Raw genomic sequence first — 22,505 nt, 5'->3', positions numbered from 1 at the left:
ATTACATAACCCTAATAACCAGCTATAATGTACATCACAACCCTAATAAAACACGCAATAAGGTATATCACATATTCCATAGCCATATAACCTGTACAAGGTATATCGCATATTACATAACCCTAATAACCTTCAGTAAGGTGTTTCATACATTAAATAACCCTAATAACCCACTACAAGGTATATTACATATTAAATAATCCTACAACCTGTATAAGGTATATCACGTATTCCAGAATCCCTAATAACCTTTTATAACATATAATCCTACAACCTGTATAAAGTGTATCACATATTCTATAACCCTAAATACCTGCTATAAAGTATATTGCATATTACATAACCCTAATAACTAATGATATGGTATATAATAAATTACATACCCATAAATAACTACTATAAGGTATATCACATTGTACATAACCCTATAACCTGCTATAAAGTATATCATATATTACATAACCCCAATAACCTGCCATAAGGTATATTGTACATTACATGATCCTAAATACCTGCTATAAAGTACATCACATATTACATAACCCAAAATACCTGTTGTAAGATATATCACATATTACATAACCCTAATAATGTGCTATACAGTATATTACATAACCCCAATAACCAGCAACAGGAACCATTACATATTACATAACCCTAAATACCTACTAGAAGGTAATATCATGTATAACATAATATACCCTAGCTCACTTTAAGGATATATCACATACTACTTAACATGCTTTAGCATTTTCTGCAGAAAAAGATGTACTTGTGAAGAGGCATATTTATTTTTGGGCTGGCAATTGGTCAACTTCAATTAGTACCTGAAGACAGTTAACTTTTAACTAAAAAAATATCTCAAATGATGTCATCAGTGCTAAGCATGTATATATAGTAACTCACCATCAGAAAGTCTTTGGGGCAGAAGCAGGCCTCTTCTCCCAAGTTCAGCAAGGGCTAGACAACCTATTAAACAAAGAAATACATATGCCCATATTTGCTTTTAAATGGAGTTATAGTGTCATTATATTGATAAATGCAGATCTGCTTCTATTCTCTGTTAAAAACATGTAGCTATGTAAGCATAATCACAAATAAGAAGTGAATAAGGATGCATAAGAACTATTCATATCAATGTTAAAAGAAATTAAATAAAACAATGACTTATCTTAACCTAATGTTAATCTATTAAACAATCAGGTGTAGAAAATATACATTTATACATACCCCCATGCCATGCACCATCTGTTTCCTGAAGATTAAATAGCTCAAGCACTGATCCTAAAACCTCATCAGCTAACTCCTTTGGTAGTCGACCTGTTATACGACCAACACTGGAAATGAAAAAGTGAAGAATCAAACCTTGAAAGTTATTTAACATGAATATCTGAGGGTCACTGTTAAATTACTGAATGTGGTGACTGATCTGGAAAGTGTAAAACAGAAGTTCCGTCACATTTCATATTGCAAACAAAACATTCACTAATGAATTTTTAAAAATCTGTCAGCAGTGTATACATCTCTTAGAAGACTGGAAACTTTGTGTCAAGACCAATTTTCATTCACTAGGTAATCTGACCTATGTAGTCAGTTGATTCATGTTCAATAGTTCATTTGTTCCCAAACCTAAACATTTGATTCAATATTCTGTTTTCAGCAATGAGACTGTAATCTGTATTCTGTAACCTGCTATGAGACTGCTTACCCTTTTGCTGCTGACCACCTGACTATGGTGTCTTTATCCCTCAAACCATTCAAAAATTGCTCTGAAAGACAATATAATACATGTTTAATGAAGCATTTCTGAAATGGGAAATAATCTCTAACATTTATATGAAAGATATACTGTATAAACCCTTTATAAACTGCAAACAAAATAGACTCTTATCTGCTGTCACATAATGCACCCATGGCTCAGGGTCTGTGTTGTTTGATCTACCAATTACTCCTAGCAAACTGCCTAGACCTAGAACTGATGGTGCATTGTGAAAGCAGATTTGGATCTGTGCAGTTTGCAGCTGGAATCAACTTATAAGTGAGAATGTATGGTAAACTGCAAAAGAAAAAAAAAAATTCAAAATTTGTGCAGTTGGTTTTCTCTGTTATTGTTTTTATTTGTTAAAGCTGCATATCAGGTCAGTATCTAAACAAGTTATTCTTGACTGTATCAATAAATACAGTCCAAAACAACACAACAGCAGCAATTTATTGTACAAAAAGCTTTGCCCTTCTTCTTATGTTTACTTCAAACCCAAAATGAAACATCACACAAGCTAACTTGGCCTTATAGCCCAGTGAGTTAAAAACTGGATCCATTCCACATTCTATGAGTCCAAGTTAATACAAAAAAGTTATTTTTCCCAAAATCTTGACAAATTTTATATACAGAAAGCAAAAATTTTAGTAAATTTTGTGTCTTCAAAAATACTTGCCCAATCAAATTAACCTCAGGAAAGAAACTTCACTACCTCCAGAATTCAACAACTGCAGAAAAACAAAAAACAATTTTCCTAATAAAATGTTTTTCAAGAATTCTTACCCAATCATAATACCTTAGGAAAACTACTACTACCTGCAAATCCAGCCATCCCAGATACAAAGTCTGCAAAATGGAGCTAAAAGTTGTCCTAAGAACAACTGTTACAACTGGAGTGGAAGGAACACTCTCTATGGATGTAACTGCGGGGAGACCGTGAAGGTGTATGTGTATTATGATTGGGTAAGTATTCTCGAAGAAACATTTTATGTTACCCAGTCATAATACCTATGGAGAATAGGTAAGAGGTGGAGGGAGGTACATCCCCTTACACTGGAGATACAATCTCCAATGCCTTAGCTTCTGGGTGACCCAAATGGACGGGACTCCATCTGTTGGGTCACAGCTTCAGAAAGGTAAAAAATGCAACCCACTCCGAAGTCCAGTGTTAGTCGTGAAGCTGCAGATATAGGTCCTACCAGTTCAAGTTGTGCCCCCTGGGATGACATATTTCAGAGATAAAAGCTAGAGATTGTTGACTCTGATCTCCATCCCACAACCTGAATGATGTTGGTTAGCAAACAGTTTCTAATGCTAGGCTGGTGGCAAATACTCTAACCTAGTGAGCCAAAATGCATTATAAGTTCTTTTGGGCTGGCATTATTTCCCTGTATGCTGAGTGCATAATCCACTTAATCCAGGACGAAATAGTTTGTGTTGGTATATCCTCCTATCCTGTCTTGAGAGGTAGAAATAAGCATGATCTCCCTCTGTTCTATTAAGGTACAATTTCAAAGCCAAACTCGGTCTTATATGTGGCCTTCAGATGATGTGTCCAGATGAGACCGAGGTTTCATGATGTAATTCTGATTACTCGTGGAAGGAAGGTGGTTCTTGGTGATGAAAGAGAATGCCATCATTAGACTAAACAGTCTTGTTAGAATTGCATGTAATTCGGATCTGCTGATATGGCATGTATTTTGCTATTTCTGCCCACAGTTGCTAATACAATGAGGAAGCAGATCTTGTAGGACATTTGTGCCAGATGTGCCCCTGAAATTGGTTCAAAAGGTGTCTTGTTCAGCCACATTAATAACTAAGATAAGTTCCACTTGGGGCAGATGGTATACGCGTTAGCACACACACACACACACTGAGATATTGAGGTGGCAGGGTCCAGTTTCGTAATTTGGCCCCTGGCAAATTTCTTAACTTAAGGCTATGGTGTGACTTTTTCAGCTACTATTGTTTACTATTTATAGATATGGATATATTTGTGAACTAGGTGTTTTGGGCTTGTGTTGTTCTTGAAATTGATGTCAGTCATGTACACCTTCCATAGTTGCTCTGCAGTATGTTGATAGTGAAATACCAATAGTTGGCTAGGAAGAAGAGCTAGCCTCCCATAGCAGTAGACACGTGGGTTCAAGGCAAGCCGAGTATCTCAAAAACGGCTTGGATGACAACTATTCTGAATTGCATCAAACTATTTAGTAGACAATGTTTTTCAAAAGTTTCATCCAGGGAAAGGGCTTGCGTTTGCATTGTGAGTACTACATGCTGTCAAAAATGGCATTTGGATGTGAAAAATGCAGGTATAAAATAGGGGTTGGGGTGCATAAACCTCTTCTGCTATGAACTGCCATTGACTTCTCTGGTCAAGTGAATACTATTCTTATGCTCTGTTTTAATATAGGTATCTAAAAATATGGACCTTTTTGACCTCACTTGTGTATTTGATTTTTTATGATTTTTTATACTAGGTCACTGATTGCGGCATTAAATTTGTACATAAAAACTGGACCCTGCCCCCTGAAGGGATTTGGCGCCAATCCCTAAAACAAGGGGAGATCACTCTGCCCGATTATCATTTAGGTGGACAGATAACTCCTAGCTTCCTTTTAGCTAAAAGTGTTATCTGGGAGGGCTGGATTTGCAAGGTAGCAGTGGTTCTCCTAAGGTAATATAAGTGGGTATGGTATTTTAATGAAGAAACAAATTTTCCTCACAAGCATTTTTCAGTAAAAATTCAATGATTAATACATACCCCTGTGTATGAATTATCCATCAAAGTATATGAGCAATTGGACAAACTCATCCAGAAAACATGTTGGATGCTAAGAATTGCATATTATTACCTATACAGAGTTAATTCCAACTTTGTGATGGGCTTGATAAATTTATCTTACCTTTGGGAAAAATTAATACATGTGCAATCTGTGATGTGATTTAAGTCATAAAATAACTCAGATAAGATCTCTCTATATCCTTCCTGTATTCCACCTGCTTCATATCATAAGCCAGTGAGAACTAAAATCTACCTATGACATCCTCAATTTCATCTGGTATGTCATACTCCTCCTCTTCCTCTTTGCTCACTACTCCTCTCATCTGACCCTGCTGACCTGCCCCTTTCTGTTTCTTCAGATTTTCTGCTAGAGACCGACTGCCTCTCTGATACCTTGAATGATAATTTATTTTGAAAGTATTTACTGCATAACATCTTTTATACAAGGTTATCTGGTAAAGAAAAATTATGGAACATTTGTCCTGCATAACACCACATCAAAATTTTAACTAAACATTAGAGATGCAGCTTCTAAAAGAAGAAAAGCACAACTTATTGATCTTGACAAATTAAAGCCACCTGTAATGATCCTAACTCAAATCAAGCCAACCTGTAATGATCTTAGCTCAAAATAAACCTAACTGTAATGCTCTTAAACATGACACAAATTTCTAAAAAGATGGGCTTTAATATCCTTTTCTTAATTCAGAAGAAGTTTACCAATTCTAATCTCCATAAATAGTCTTTGCCCATTTTCATTTTTTGACACTGTTATAATACTAAACTTTAGCCTCATAATTACAACATTAACAACTCCGAAGCCTGAGGTCTGAATACTTTCAACAGTATTTATACTTCACAACCCTTCAACTATACTAAAAACTGGAAATCTATAGCAAAGCTGGAGGTCTGGGCATTTTCAACAGCATTTCTATATCAGAATGATCCAAGTACATTAGGGTTAATCCATTTTCTGATGCAACATACTCAGGGAGGGCACTTTTTACAAATATTTCCCTGAGTATTCTGATTTCTCAAAGAGTTCATATGAAAATATACAAAATTCTGAATTACAAATAAGGGTGACAACTGCACATTAAAAGAGTTTGTTCTGTGTCCCAAGTATATAGTTTTTGAACAGCTCTTAACAACTAGAAATCTACAGTACAGTTTGAGTTCTGAACACTTTCAACATCATTTCTACATCAAAACCCTTCAACTACACTAACAGCTGGAAATATACTGCAAAACCCAAGATCTGAGTACTTTCAAAAGCATCTCGACATTAAAACCCTTGAATTACTCTAAGAACTAAAAGCCTACAACAAAGTCTGATGTCAGAGCACTTTCAACAGCCTTTTCACATCATAAAAACCCTTCAACTACACAAACAACTAGAAATCTTGAGTAATGTTTGAAGTCTGAGCTCTTTCAACAGCTGTTCTTCATCAAATCCATTCAATTAAATTAACAATTGGAAATCTAGTGCAAAGTCGGAACTCTGAACACTTTCATCAGATTTCTGTCAAAAACCTTTCAACTTAAGTAACAACAAAAAATCTACATCAAAGTCTGAGGTCTAAGCAATGTCAACTGCATTCTGATGTAAAATATTACCTCAGTATGTGTGGTTCTTGCTCATTATTGAATCCATCCAAGATCTTGATAACAAAAGCCCTAATTAGAAATGTGATCAAAATTGAATCGGAAATATGGTGTCCAGCAAGGCAATGATCTCAGCCAATCAGATGCAAGAAAACCTCATTAGAATGCAGTGTTTTATCTACCCAAGCATAATGCGTCAAATACGCAAACTTTTCAGATTTGATGCACAAAAATTGTCGCCGGTACATAAATTGACACACTTCAATGTTGTGTCTCTGATTAACACAAAACAAAGATTTGGTCTAATTACTTTAATGGCTAGGTCACAACTCTCACAGAGAAAACACGTGCACACCAGTTTCTTACGTTAATGTTAGCACAAGACACAGGGTTATAACTGAGTGTAGAGCCTGGAGTTGACCTTATGTGACCTGTAACTGTCAGATCATTTGTAGAAACAGGATGTTAGAACCATATATTACCAAACCGAAGAAAGAGTCAGAAAATAAACATGTGGTTTTAAAGTGATTCTCACGAGAATCTATTATTTTATTCACACCCTAGTCACGCAATGAAACAAGAATTTCCGTTCACTCAATTTTATGTCTTGCGTTGTTCCTAATCCGAGCTTTTTCCTCTGACCCTTGATATCATGTGACTGCATGACCCCTGATGTCATTTACATGTAGGTTGCGAGAGTTGTGTAGCCATGTGACTAGGAATGCAAGTGGCCAGATCCAGGTCAAATTTCAGCAACTATGTACTTCTGTCTTGTCTGTCAGCAGATTAAATACACAGCGAATGCTATGATAGCAATTTCTGAGAAAATAAATCATATTCCTATCGATTTCATGCAGGTATATCTTGATGAAAGGTTGTTCAAGTTTGCTGAGCTGGCTAGTAAGCAGCTACCCCATGGCAAATTCCAACTTTTCGATAGGGAATGGACTCTGACCCTAAACACCAAAAAAATGTCCAAATATCAAAAATGGGGTGGCAAGGGTCAGAGGAAACTCGGACTACATTGTTCCAAGATACCGTCAGTGTTTGACTGAAAACGGAGTCAAAGGCAAAATAAGAAATTAAATAGATCTGAAACAAATGAAATTATCTTTCGGACCCTGTTTACAACCGACCAATGATAGCAGTAATGTTATCGAACCAGTGGAGCCATCATCATCCAAAGATGAGATAATGGTTACTTGTAAGATAAAACATAATTTCGTGCAGCTATGGTTGAAAACATACAGATGGCTACATTTTCAAAAAGTCAAGACAATTCTTGGTCCAGAACAGGATCTTAACCACCTTTAGCAATAGGCTCAGGATTGAGAAACAGAAAAATCTGATGCTTATCAAGATTGATGGGGAAGACAGAAGCACCTTAAATTTTGAGGAAGCTTTGAAGAAATGGAAGAAAACAGAAGACAGAAGAATCTATAAACTTAAAAACATGAAATGATTTGTTAAATTGTGAACAGTTTACTAAGTTACATTCAGAAGACTTTCTCATTGAAAACACGGCATGATATGTGGGATAAGCTCTTTTCTGCCTGCCAGTCAGATTAATACATTCTAGTCACCACCACCTACTGTAATGTTTTCTGGTATAAAAATAATTAGAAAACATGCCTTGGCTTTAGTTACGATATATAACTAATATATTTGTCATGAATTTAAATGATATAATTATTTTTAAAAACTACTGAAGACAGCATCGGCTTGAACAAGACTCATAGGTTTGGATTCTGACTCACTGTTTTTTGCACTGATAAATCAAATGACTTACATGAAGTCATCTGTAGATAAAACATTGATATGTATGGATTTTGCTCATTATCAATGTCATCTGAGAACTTAATATAAGCATATAATCCAAATTTGACAAAAACTGGATCAGAAATATGGCATCCAGATTAGAAACAAGCTCAGATAATCAGATGCAAGCTCAGCACATTGGTATGCATGGATCTCACTGCAAGCTCAGCACACTGGTATGCATGGATCTCACTGCAAGCTCAGTACATTGGTGTGCATGGATCTCACTGCACTGCAAGCTCAGCACACTGGTACGGATGGATCTCACTGCAAGCTCAGCACATTGGTATGCATGGATCTCACTGCAAGCTCAGCACATTGGTATGCATGGATCTCACTGCAAGCTCAGCACACTGGTATGCATGGATCTCACTGCAAGCTCAGCACATTGGTATGCATGGATCTCACTGCAAGCTCAACACACTGGTATGCATGGATCTCACTGCAAGCTCAGCACACTAGTATGCATGGATCTCACTGCAAGCTCAGCACATTGGTATGTATGGAACTCACTCAATTCTGAATTCACCAAAGATTGTAATAATATAAGTATAAATTACAAGTTTGACCAAAACTGGATTAGAACTATGGCCCCTATAGTTGTAAAAAGCTAAATCAAGGACAAGATCACCTCATTAATAGACAGGGCTCTTGTTCATTACTGAACTTATCTGAGATTTTGATGATAAAAATCATATTCCAATCTTGACTGAAACTGGATGAGAAATATGGACTTTGTTGTAACAAGCAATTGTTGATGTACACAAAATGCTTAATGCAAACAGGACAATATGTGCATGCTTGATGCAAGGTCATACCAAGAGCTCACCTGGCCAGGTGTGCTAGTTATAACCTAAAAGAATGAGGATTTAAATCTCTCTGTGTATGGAGAGATAAGCGACATTATCCAAACAGGTATATACAAAACATATAAATAGCAGGAAATAACAGACACAGCATTATTATATAACCTTTACAAGGACAAAGAAGGAACCTAATATTTCTTAATTAAAGATAAAAATTTCAAATGATTAGTTTCATTATTAAGCTCCTAACTGACCTCCATGAAGCCACACGGCACTTGAGGAAGGTGAGCCCCAGTCTCTGTACCACCTTCATCCCCAGCTTACGCAGCAGGGTGTTGTTACTCTCCTTCAGGTTCAGTTCTCGTACCTTCTGCAGAATCACTGGGGCTGATATAAAATGACTTACAATTCAAATGGCACATTAAACATGAGGCCCAAATGGGTCAAATATCACTTACATAGCTTATACAATGTAATTCTTTACCATTTTACTAAGCAAGTTAATGTAATATTAGGTAGTATTGTAAGAACACAAGCTTAAGATAACTGTCTCCCAACTGTTTAATCTGATGTTACATATTTTACTAAAGTCTGGTGAAAGAATTCTTCTAAAGATAGAGGCATAATTCATGTACTAAGTTGATGCTCATATCAAAGTTCTTGAAGATATAAACTTCATTATCAAGTCTTGCAAAAATGATTAAAACTAAAGTCTCTACAGAGGTAACAAGCTCAGCCAATCTGCCTTAATAATATGCACAGATCTCAATTAATACAGAATATGCCTAAGACCATGATGATACAAGCTAAGTCTGAGCAAAATCCAACCAAAATTAAATTTCCAGAGTGATAACAAGTTCAGCTCATAATATAAAGATGACCTCATAAATATGTGTTGATTGTTCTCATCAAACTCATCCAACATCTCAATGACACAAGATTACTGAATAAGCTGGATCAAAATCTGATCATAAAGACTATTTGCTACAGATCTGCTACATCAGGTCATTAATGCTCATATGTGCATAGGTCTTGCTCATAACAAAACCCATCCAATATCTTGATGATATTAAACAATATACCAATTTTATATCAAAATCTGATCAGAAATACTGTTTCCCATGGCTGGATTCCCCATGTGAACAATAACCTGTTCTAATAATTACATAAGCAACATGCCAAGTGGTCTAAAGCGCTCACCACTAGGGATCACTGCCATATCACCTATGTCTGCCTGGGTTCAAGTCTTGGATCTGGCCAATGTGGGTATGTGAGAAAGCTTGCCAGTAGCTTCTCGTGAGTCGGTGGTTCTTTCCAGGGTTTTCATGGGTTCTTCCTCCACCATTTATACTGGCCACCATGTATAGCATATCTTGTGCTGAAAAATGATGTTAAACTCTATAACAATAAAACAACATAAGCAAAAACAACCTAAAGTTACTGAGTCTGTGACCGATTCTTATGGGTGAGAAGAAAATTATTGAAATCTTCTTCCCTACAAAATTTCACCAGCGAATCCAGCAAAGCTGATAGGCTGTGTTGATTGTTTTAATTGGGTCAGGAGGTCATCTGGGCTGCCTCCACTGGACCTACCAGATTCTGGGTTTGCCTCTGGGGAGCCAAATCTCTGAAAAAAATGTTAGGAAGGTTGACTCTGCATGCATTCCTGCCATCAGCCTCTATTATATCCTGGATCAAAATGTTACATTCGAATGCAAGGCTCACAGAGATTGCTCTAATCTCATAAGCAGTAATGTTCATCAGAGGCAACTCTGATCTTGTGACACCCTGGAGCATGCTGAGCATATAACCCATTTTTGTCATTAAGTGTGGGCTTGAGGGGTTATATCCCATTTTCCTGCTTTCACTGGAAGAAATAAGTGTTTGTGCATGCCACAACTTGTCTCTGCTTGAGTACTTGAACAAATTCTTCCATGGGCAATGCTCTTGACCAATCTATGAAAGACAGCAAGCAACTGATGACTCCTTAGATTACTGACAGATGGTAACCTATTTTTAACTACAAAGCCTGGTTGTGTCAAAAGGCCTACCTAAACAGACGATCTGAACTGAAGATAGTTCGGGCTGATGGAAAGAGCATGTAACTTGTGGGATGGAGAAATGGATTAATCTTGATGTCTCCATTTTGATTTTCAGTTGTGAAATGTATTCATTGAGGCCACTCAAGTCGATGGTCAGCCTAAACTTGCTCTTCACTTTCTGAATAAGAAACATCTGCGAATAAAACACCTGTTTTTCAACGTAAAAAGGCATCCTTCTCCTGATCTGACAGTATATCCATGTACCCTTTCCATATCCTCCTCTGACACTGCCAATGATGTGACTGTATTTAAAGCTTTCAACGGGGGTGAGGACCCAATGTCTGCCACAAGACTAGCAAATGAGGTTGACTTGGGGTGTATGCTAAAGATATCAACAATTTCCTTCATTGACTTAGTCCACTGTACCTTCCCTTTAGCTGCCTCCTGGACCACTAAAGCCCAGACTTCCTCTGACCACATGTTACATGTGCTGAATTTTGTACACACCATATAGGAGCAATGGTTGTCATCTCCAGCTTTGAACTTTTGTACTTTATGCACATGAAGTCATTCCCATTGAAATGACACCAGAAATGAAAACAAAGCATAAATCAGTAATCCAGTATATTACTAACTCACTTAATCACTCTCATTACTAATGGAAAAGTGAAAAAAGTCATGAAAGGTGCATATAGTATATGTTTTGAACTTATGCATTATGCCTTTAGTTAACACTTCTATTTTTTTTTAAAACAAATTAGAAAACTAAGCATACATTATCAATGCAGCATATTATAAACTTGCTAATACTATCTCCATTACAAACAAAGCAAACAAAAATAGTCAAAGTCATGCTAACTTATAAATGACAACATGAGGTTAACAATAGTGTGGTGTACTGTGGTCTTAAATAGATGAAGTCCAAAAAGGTGATAAAATCACTCAAATTGGCAAAAATTGTGAAAATAATGTATACAATTTTCCAGCAGAATGATTATTCCACACAATAAATCCAAAAGGAATGTTGGACGGTTCCATCTGAACACAAAATTGCATTGGATTGTCAGAGATAAAATGTATGATGTCATAAGTGCAATAAAAAAACTATAAACTAGTAACAGCTGGTGGTGGCAATGGGAGGTAATGGACAAGAGATATTGCCCTTACCTAAAAGAACTAGAAAAAAGACATGTTTTGTCTTACGTAGGGGTAGATTCACGAGGTAGCAGGCTAATATTCCTAATGTAATGTGATTGGGGAATGTATATGAAAGATAAATTGGCAAATCTTTGTCAGAGTTGAGATAAAAAGGACAGAAAGTGTTTCAAAGGGACATCTGGATTAGAAAACTACTCTGAGCATGTCAAGTATGAAATTTAATAAACACAGTGAACGTCATCAGTGTCACCATTCAGGGATCTTGTGAAGGAAATATAAATGAATGGAATTTTATTTCAAAAAATCTTTGCTGTGAACTAAGTGATATACAGCTCTTCTCTTTTCATTTAACTAACAATATGCTGAAACATTATTATTCCAGCATTTTTTATCAGAATCTGATTCATTTTCAAAACTTGTTGCTTTATTATAGTATGAAGAGAATTTTATGGAACAAATGTACTTCTTCTGTTTTCAATCCAATTAGAACAAATAAAATTTATATTGATTTAAAATCTACAAATTCAGAAGCCAATTTACTGATCAAAATTATGTAATCACTTGTCTGATGTCTTGGTTCTGTCACAAGTCAATCTGATTCAAGATGATGTCATTATTATGCATTGCTCTTGCTCATTATCAAACACATCCAATATCTTTATAAGTCCATATTCCAAGATGATGAAAGCCTATACTTTAAGTGTGATAAAATTCATATGGACACCATAGTGGTAACAAAATCAGCTAATAAGTTGCAACATCACTTAATTAATACATCAATATGCAATGGACGCAGTGTCATTACCATCAGCTCACTTGTCACTGTAGCCAAGTGAACTAAAAACACATCAAGTTTATAGACAGCTCAAAACTTGCATATGTTATTTTATATTCTGACATCATGTCCAATATTGTAAATAATCAATCTTGCCAAAACAAAATCAGCTATAATACAATGCCAATGGGAAATTTTTTGGGTCAAGAAATACTGATGAAAACTTATGGCAATAATTTCTATCAAAAATGCATATAGTACTCTTTAACAAAACAATAGTCCTCTAAAGATTGACAGTCTACTGGCTGAATATAATTTCCAGTTTCTTCTGTACCATTTATTTTTGTTAACTGATTGAAACTATCTAAGATAATCTTTAAAAATTATGACATACCAAATTTGGTAACAGATATATTTTGTTACGGGTCAAAGTTAACATATTCACAAAATACCTGTAAGTGCATATGCATTGCAAGTTCTATATTATGGCCATTGACCTTGATTTTGATGTCCATACAAGATCAATGAACTTGCCTCAGACACTGTCAAGATGCACCTACATGCTAAATTTGGTCAAATTTATAATTAACATATTCAGGCAAGAAACAAGTTATTTAACAGGTATCAACTTCACAAACTAAATTTTTATATAAATGCATTCAAACTTGTTTGGTTATTCATATTCACAAGCCACTATAGCTTTAAAAAAAATCAAGCTCAACACCTTTGACCTTAAAACAATGTCAAAGTGCTACTATCAGCTTGTTTATTAAAATGCAACTAAATGTAAACTCTGGTCAAAATTCACTCGTACATTTACAAGTCAATATGTTCAATAGCTAAAAAGATACAATAATGCAAGCTATGACTTTCTACTTGACTCCAAGGTCCATAAAATCTGCATTTAATAGCTATGTTGGTGGTCAGATCTACACCATTTTTATTCTGAACCTTTTATACACTGTAGTAAGTATGTTTCAGTGAAATCCCAAGCTTATTCACAAGGACCAGAGATAACAAGATATTTTACCATTCTGAATGTTATATAAAAACAACTTTCATTCAGAACATGCAACATATTGCTAAGTTCAGTGGAAACTCCATGTGGATAAGACTATATGTTCAGAAGTATCTATACAAAGACTGTTTTAAATGGCTGTCAAGGCAGCCATTTTAATGATTGGTACAGCATCATGTTTATATTATAACTAAATATGACAAATGAAAAGTATTTTAGAAAAAAGGAAAAGCACAACATTATGGTACGACCATCTAGTCACGAGACACAGCTGTAATGAGATTTTTCACAATGTGGTGGCCATTCTGACAGGTTATACAGGCATTATTTTCATTTAAGACCAACAACATAGTGAGAAATGTTTTAGTAAAAAATGATGTCAATAAGAATATCCCTTCAAGAAGTAGCAATAAGAGTTTTCAAGATGGCAACCATGACTGACATGTTGGAAGTTTGATTGGCACCATTTTCGTTTAGGATCAACTGTGTCATAGCCATTTGGTGAAAAACATGTCAATATGACCATCTATCCAGAAGTAGTAGTGATAACAAAATTCAAAGAGGGATGCCAAAGTGACCAAGCTGGGTGCTAGATAGGTACCATTTTCATTTAAGGTCAACTAGACATTATTAGAACTTGTTCAGAGTTGTTCCTGTAAAACACACTTGGGACCAAGGGAAAGTCTTAAATGAGGAGATGCAATTTTGAATTTTGAATCATTTTCATAAGGACTCTTCTGAGTATCTTGGCATACATTTTTTTTAAAAACTGAATTCCCTGGGTTTCATATTTGTTGAAAGAGAACTGCCCTCTGTGAAAACCCCATGGTGATACAATCATACATTCATGAGAAGCAGTCATATGAATGTCTACCACGGTGGCAATATTGGTTATCCAAAGGACACCATTTTTATTTAGGGCCATCTATACCCTGAAATGAATGTGTGTGTCAAGTTTCATGGTATTAAAGACAAGCAGTGATAACAAATTTCTGCTAACAGACAGCTAGAGACATGCCATCATGTAACCTCTTCTGGTCTTTGACAAGTAGACCTAATAAAACAGCCATATACATTTTTTTACATTATCAAAGTTGTGACCAGCATTCACTTTAAATACATGTACAGACACTGAAATCGGTAAATTTTCCAGTAAAATATAAACAGACTGCAGAATTAATGCAACAACATTTACAGTACAAAATGTCATGTCTACATTTGAATTTGTGAAATGTCTTTTTTGGACAACAGGCAAATATCTCTTGAACAGTTTTCTCATATGGTGTTTTCCCCATCTGGCCCATGATACTCTAGGAAACAATTTAAGATTACTTAAGTTCTTCACATTCTCAGCAAGTTTCTTGCAAAATTCTTCATCCTTATCATGTTCCTCTTTTGCTCATTTTCTGTTTGCATTAGCCTGTGCCAGTATTCCAAGCTATCCAATGTTTTTTGCTTTAACACACAGATCTGCACTATCAATTTGAGACCATACTTCAACCTGGCTTCCATTCTTCCTTTTCAACAATGGATTCACATTTCCTCTGTTCTGTCTTTGTCTACTCTCTCTACTTCTCCAGACATGATGAGTATATCTGTCTAGCTAATGCAGCACTGATGAAAAGCTTATATGTAATAGGTAGATTATTCCTCCAGCATGTCTGACATGATCACATACAATTTTTTGTGCTGAGTTTTCTTATTTTCACATTCTGTTTCCTTGTTGACTGAAAATCCATGCTGGACTGTGGCCTGACCACGAAATGTATTAGCAGGGGCTTAACAGTCTGAATCAACTTTTCATACTACAGGGTTGCACCTAGGATTTGGTAAATGAAGGTACTTGCCCCAACTAAATCTGAAAAAGGGGTGCCAACATAGTGAGAAGAGGGGCCTAGGAATATGGTGTATAAAAGCTTCAACAGATTCGAAAGAGGCAAAAGCATGCAGAATAAATGTATTAGATGCATATCATGTCCTTTGAATATTATAGTATACCACTTAATGCATATCATGTATTCTGTATATTGCAGTACAACACTTAATGCATAACATCTTACGTGTTTAGTCTCGAATAAACAGTCCCACAATAAAGAGTGAAAAAACCAAGTTTAAAAATTTTAACAAATAATTTATTTCCCTGGAAAAATAATGTAAAAATGACAAAATAAGAACTTAAGGTTTTAAGAATCAAATCCAAAAATAATCCACGCATAAAATTTTAGAAGTCCTAATATTGAAATGTTCTAATGAAATCAAGGTCGAGTCCTGACAAAGAATCCAAGATGGAAGGTGATGACATATGCTTTATCCTGTATTGTGTTGTGGTCTACAGTTCCTTGTAGAAACACAAGTATCAATCCGTGTTGGAAATTCGAATAAAATTTTTAAGAAATGTCTTTGTTCAAGAATTCTGTATTTCTGTATGAGCACTCAAAATATTTCCAGAGAAATGAATTAATCTTTTAAAATCCAAATAATTCAAATAAACATTAAAATGTAATTCCCAAAATGACAACAAATGAAACACCTTTATGTCCAGTGTTTAGAAAACCGACTGTGAGACCTCTCTCTAAGCATTGGTTTAAAACTTGAATATCATGCAAAACAGATGCCCAGATAAGGGTCACATGATCATGTTTACAACACATACTCTCAGCATGGCCCTGACAAGAACCAGTCATTTTACTCAAAGAATAAAATTTTAAAAAGTTGTTTACTTCAATAAAGCTATTTAGAAGTCGAGGGTCGAGTATCCAACAAAGCCTCGATCTCAACCTTGTTATTCCCACAATAAAAAAATAAAAAAAACTTATTGATGTGACTGTTACTAATTTTGAATTAAGGTTGGGAACTAGGTCAGCTTTATTTGTTTTAAAAAAATGAACAGTCAAGGCCAAACTATTTTCTGGAAAAAGTATCAAGTTCCTAGTAAACAGAACTACACTATTTTGACATATAATGAAATTAAAATCATGCATATCATGTGTTCTGTATATTTCAATGTAACACCTAATGCATATCATGTGTTCTGTATATTACAGTTCAACACCTAATGCATATCTGTATATTACACTATAACATTTAATGCATATCATGTCTTTTGAATATTACAGTACTGCACTTAAAAACTGAAATCAAAATCTTGTGTTTTCTAACAGTATTTTCTCTACATACTCGTCACTAAAGAATCAAACCATGAGCTGCAAACCATGTCACTCCTCTGTTCATTATTATACATTAAAAACAGTATCACATATTTACTGCATTTCACATGACAGCTGTCATGTGAACTGGTAATTCAATGTGTCTGTCAAGTGTTGATGTCCTGAAATTAGTATTCCCAATTGTAAAGATTTTTTGGGGGCAGTTTTTATGCATCAACTGCAAAGTTATGCGATTCATTTTCAGCAAAGGTTTTTTTTCCAGTCTAAATTAAAAGAATATCTTTGTCCTGACATTGGACTGACTTTCAGTTACAGTGCCACCATCCTTAGCATTGTCTGATATATGATCAGCATCAGGATTTGTTTGTTCACTGTCGCTGTGCCTAATGACAGAAATATCCACACTCTGTTGTTATAAGTATCACTGCAAAATAATGAAAAAGTGTCCAAGTTTTAACTGGTTTTGCTATTTAACGAATTGTGCCACTAAGCTAGCCACTAAGATGTGCTCTCCTTACCTTTCTTAGTAACCAATCGGAACTGAGCACATGACACACAAGAAATACATGAACTACACATAGAAAAGATCACCACTTAGAGTGACAACTGGGACGTCACCTTAAAATATATACATATAGAGAGAGAAAATTACAAATATACAACATAATGAAAAGTGCTATCCCCAGATTCTACAAAGAATGCTTGATAATATTAACAGAATATTATAAATAATAATAAATAACATTATCATACAGGTTAAACAGCACCTATCACCCTGCCTGTATGCACCAACAGCTATATCATCTCGACCATGAACACATCTCCAAAAAAAGATGCTACAAAGCTGGTGGTATAGGCATTCATGCACACCAGACATGCCTGCATGATGCTCCCTTGATATATAAGAGCATTCTTCAACAAAAAATGCACACAATTCTGATTTTATGTGCAACTTTGCCAAATAGAATTTAAATTTTTTGTTGGAAATCATTAATGTTGTGGGGATTCGAATGATCATGCATCCTAGATGCAACCGTGATACTTGGCAAATAATATATGCTTCACATAAAAGTGTTTGAGTCTTTCTTTGTACTGATCACAATCTGAAACTTATCAGAACCAAGTACTGTGATACTATCAAGAAACCCAATCATATTGCTAAAGAATAAGTTCAACTTTAATTTCCTTAACTCTCCTGGCTGCAATAACTAAACTCAAAACTCACCTGAATATTTTTCTACATTTATTCCTAAGTTTTCTTTTAGATTCAGTGAATCCAGATTTCTACCTAGAGTATGTGATGGGGCATTTCAATGCATTCCTAAGACCGTACACAATAAATTACAAGCAGATAGCTGAAAAGGAAAACATGAATAGAATGCAAATGAAATACAGTTTAAATGCATTTTGGCAAAAGTACCCATTTCAAGGTCTGTAAACAAGTTTAGATAAACCTAAATCACACATTTTAAATAAAAATTTACCATACTCCAGTAGGTCCTCCCTCTTTCCATGTTTAAAGATCAAAGACAAGGTGTATAGAACACCTGTAAGTTTCTGTGCCTCCATTATCTTCATCACTGAAAAGAAGCAATTTATAGATATTGATCCAAAAAAATTTTCACAAGGCTTAAAAATATACAACTCAGACCATCTTAGACCTGCAAGGGAAATCATAATTATTTATTTAATCTATTGTCTATTTTGTGACAACATTATATCTTGATATTGTAAATATTGCTAAAAAAAGAGACCCTTGTGGGCCTGACATTGCTCACCTTTGTTAAATCTGCATACCCAACAGCTGACAAGAAACCTGGGTTAATACGATGCTTTTTTATTTGATGACAGATTAGCATTTTAATATGCTAGGATGCTGTTAAATTTATTTACATTTTATGGAGCTATTTTTTAAAAATTGTTGAAAGGCTTCTCTCTTTTAGTAAGTGATTACACTGGGTTGTGGATCAGCATCAAATGTACAAGCTAGAAATAAAATCATGCCAAGATTCTTTCTTTTAAATTTGGTCAAATTTTGCAGAGCAGTTTTTGAGAAAAGGCTGCTTAAAGGTATCATAACAGTTGCCATATTTATCGGTAGATCAGCATAAAAAAAAGTTAAAATGACTTTATTCCAGGATGTTTTCTGTCAAATTTGGTAAAAACTATTAATCAAATTGAGATATATATATATATATATATATATATATATATATATATATATATATATATATATATATATATATATACACATACATACATGCATACATATATATATATATATATATATATATATATATATATATATATATATATATATATATATATATATATAGCATGTGTGACAATCAATCAAATACATAATCATAATTGTTGATGGACATTACATAGATCATACTTATTGATAACTGTTGATAATGCCATACATCAACCGTGTATGTTGATAAATTCCAAACACTGATCATCTCTGCTGACAGATTCATACATCAGTTATGTTTGTTGATAAGCTCCATAATAACCATTGACATTCAAGATTATTTAGAATTATTTTGTGGAACTTCCACATTTTGATCATATCCTTTTGGGAGTGACACGATTTATGTTGTCCATTTTACAGTGAGATACTGCAATGTATCAGTGGGAGACAAATAGTATCGCCACATTTGTGACACTGCTTTTTATCTCTAAAGTGGCTGTATCATTTTTGGAACCATATTCTTTTTCCATTTCGAAAGTATATCTGCTCTTATGTGTGTTATTTAGACCTGTATGTATATCTGCCCTTATATGTGTTATTTAGACCTGTATTTCCATATTTACGTCTTTTTCATTTTTCTTCTTCATCTGCTCATTCTCTCTCTCCATTTACATCAGGATGTACAAATCTAAAAATGTGTCAACTGTAGATAATCTAGTGTACATTCATACAGCCAATGTGATGCCATCAAGAAATGCCTAAAAATGAACTCTGAAGAGCAAAAAGCAGACATCAAGTATTAACTTTTTATAATTAGTTTTCTACATGAAGCATGTAAACTGTCAGTGACTGAACTTATGTATGTTGCTAAATGGAAAGTTTCAGTGACTTAACTTACGTGACATGTTGCAATGTGTCACCCATACAGTACTGTATAACTGTAATACTCTACAACAAACTGTACACTTTATTCAGAAAAGAAACATGTGATTAAAAATAGTAATACAATATTTAGGTAGATATTTTAATTTGCATTAGAATTGTGTTTGAAAATGATGGATAAATCAATTAGTGTGTGTATATTGTGTTGATTGTAAATCAAAAATTAAGTGACAATCAGACATTGGATACAGCATCTGCAACTGAGCTAGACTTTGACAAGGTGTACACCCAAGGGAGGTATAAGCATAATTATTGCTAATATACGCAGCAAAAAAGCATAATCTGAGTATAAAAATGTGTACTGTGTAAATTACATGCCATAATTACTGAACACTGATTGAAAAATGTACATTTATTTTTGTTACTAACCTGGATCTGCTGCTGGTTAAAATTCTTGTCACAAATGGGAAAAATCCAGAATACAAACACACAACAAACTGAAAATTATTATATACCAACACTTTAACTAGTCTACAATTCAAACTTTCACTGAATGATCACAAAGTCAAGTCCACAAATTGTGCAATGAGTATGAGGATGTACTCAATTTGAGTGCTCTTACATCACTTGTATATTCTACTTTTAAATTTGTAAAGTGCTACTGACCCTTTTTCAGACCTGACATATTTTGCAATTTAAAAAGATCCCTCTGCTCTAACATTTTTCAATCTTATAACATCAATAAGTCACATCGATAAATCCAGTTCAACATCGGGCACCATTTTTTTTTTTTTATAAGTATAGACTGGTCTGCTCACTAAATATATTATCAATATAATGAATATCCAAGGCTAAGTTTCCAATTAAAAAGACCTGTGTCTTTTTTTAAAATGCCATATACAGTTACAATAAATAGAAAATATGTTGTTGTTGTGGGGTTTAGCGCCATTTTTCAGCACACGATAGGCTATGCATGGCGGCCAGTATTAATGGTGGAGGAAGAACCTGGGAAAACCCCGGGAAGAACCACCGACCCACAAGAAGCTACTGGCAAGCTTTCTCACATACCCACATTGGCCGAATCCTAGACTCGAACCCACGCAGAAAGAGGTGACATGGCAGTGATCCGTAACAGAGAGCGCTTTAAACCACTCAGCAACTCGGTGCCCCCAAATAGAAAATAAGGAATGTACATGTAAGTTAAGGATGAACAAATGTACTCTTATGCTATTTGTAAGGAGCAGTCTTTTTTCTTTCTTTTTAGAATATTCTCCGATTTATTTGATGAGTGGATTAAGAAATCATAATAAAAATGACAACTTTTTTATTGCTTTATATTTTATTTTTTAATGTACCAAAAAAGCATAATCCATATACAAGTGAGCGTAAGACATAATTAGGTACAAAAAAGTGTAAGGACTGCACCAAAAGCATAAAGATTGGTATCTCTGCCAAGGCCACACAACAATTTACGCTTAGATGTAGTAATGAACAGAGTGATGAAAATCCTTAGAAGTAAATTCACAATCACTAAAATATTTTGTTTAAATATGTTATGCTCTTAAATCTGTCAAATACAACAAAATCTGTTATATTTTAAGCCACCCACCCCAACAGAATCAATATGTGCATGAAAGTGTTTTAAAAAATAACTATTCTTTTTTTTAATACATATACAGTCATTATTTTGACAGAATATTCAATCTGAAACATGAGATGTACAAACTACATTTGTAAAATGCTGCTGTCAACAAATTATTGTAAAATGAGGAACTTTTTTTATTGATGTAGTAATGCAGCTGGTAATCCCACTGGCAACAGACTGAAGAAAACCTATTCAAACTGATGGCTTTTGCTTTTTAAAAAAATTCAATAAAAAGAATATGTACATTTTATTAAGCAGATATATGGAAGTGGAAACATTTGGTATTGTTACTCATGGCTTTGCCACTCGTGACAATAGAAAGTTTCCACTTCATACATAAAATATTTCCTTACATTAAAAAAAATGTAGATATCCTCTATATTATACCCATTGCTGAACTTTGTATACATGAGATAGGTGTTAGATTCATTCATCATTTATATACATTATAAATAAACATCTCAGTCAAGCGATGGTGTGTAATACCACCAAGTTTCATCCTGTCACACTCTGACAATATGCATGTTTGTTTTTAGCCATTTGCTGTAAGTATATGTGCCTGTGTCTATGAGGGTATATATGTATTTCTCCCTGTCTGCCTTACTATCAGCTGTGGTTAAGATCTTCAGAGTCCAGTCAAGGAATTCAGGTAGCTTTTGTTTTTTTACGTCTGGGCGTGTCATGAATCTTGACATGAGATATGCTGCTGCATCCCTTGACTTGTCTGTCATTGTCAGGTATGTCTGAGAGAAAATAAAAAAACATTATTACTTATTAAAGAAACCCAAATTACAATGAAAAATTTATATCCCTGCATAATTCACCCTCAATACAAAAGCAGTTTT

The 22,505-nt window shown here is 34.6% G+C and overlaps 1 protein-coding gene across 4 annotated transcripts in view; it reads right to left on the bottom strand.

The window, feature by feature from the left end:
• LOC149772739 (tubulin-specific chaperone D-like) overlaps nt 1-22,505 on the bottom strand; it is a 99,439-nt gene that overhangs the window by 63,630 nt on the left and 13,304 nt on the right. For 3 of the 4 annotated variants that reach the window (XM_089947374.1, XM_089947376.1, XM_089947375.1), the window contains 7 exons: nt 22,265-22,403; nt 18,421-18,516; nt 9,031-9,163; nt 4,801-4,940; nt 1,709-1,769; nt 1,231-1,337; nt 907-969 (listed from right to left, as the gene is read on the bottom strand). In XM_089947374.1, the coding sequence (XP_089803500.1) occupies nt 907-969; nt 1,231-1,337; nt 1,709-1,769; nt 4,801-4,940; nt 9,031-9,163; nt 18,421-18,516; nt 22,265-22,403 (739 nt within the window). Of the gene's footprint in view, nt 1-906; nt 970-1,230; nt 1,338-1,708; nt 1,770-4,800; nt 4,941-9,030; nt 9,164-9,976; nt 15,524-18,420; nt 18,517-22,264; nt 22,404-22,505 lie in introns of those variants that run through there. The other variant, XM_089947378.1, reaches the window with a different exon arrangement.

This window comes from Sinohyriopsis cumingii, unplaced genomic scaffold, assembly GCF_028554795.1.
Source record: "Sinohyriopsis cumingii isolate HCF-2022 unplaced genomic scaffold, ASM2855479v2 utg001180l, whole genome shotgun sequence".
NCBI classification, from domain to species: Eukaryota; Metazoa; Mollusca; class Bivalvia; order Unionida; family Unionidae; genus Sinohyriopsis; species Sinohyriopsis cumingii.
This window is presented reverse-complemented; position numbering and strand designations above follow the sequence as displayed.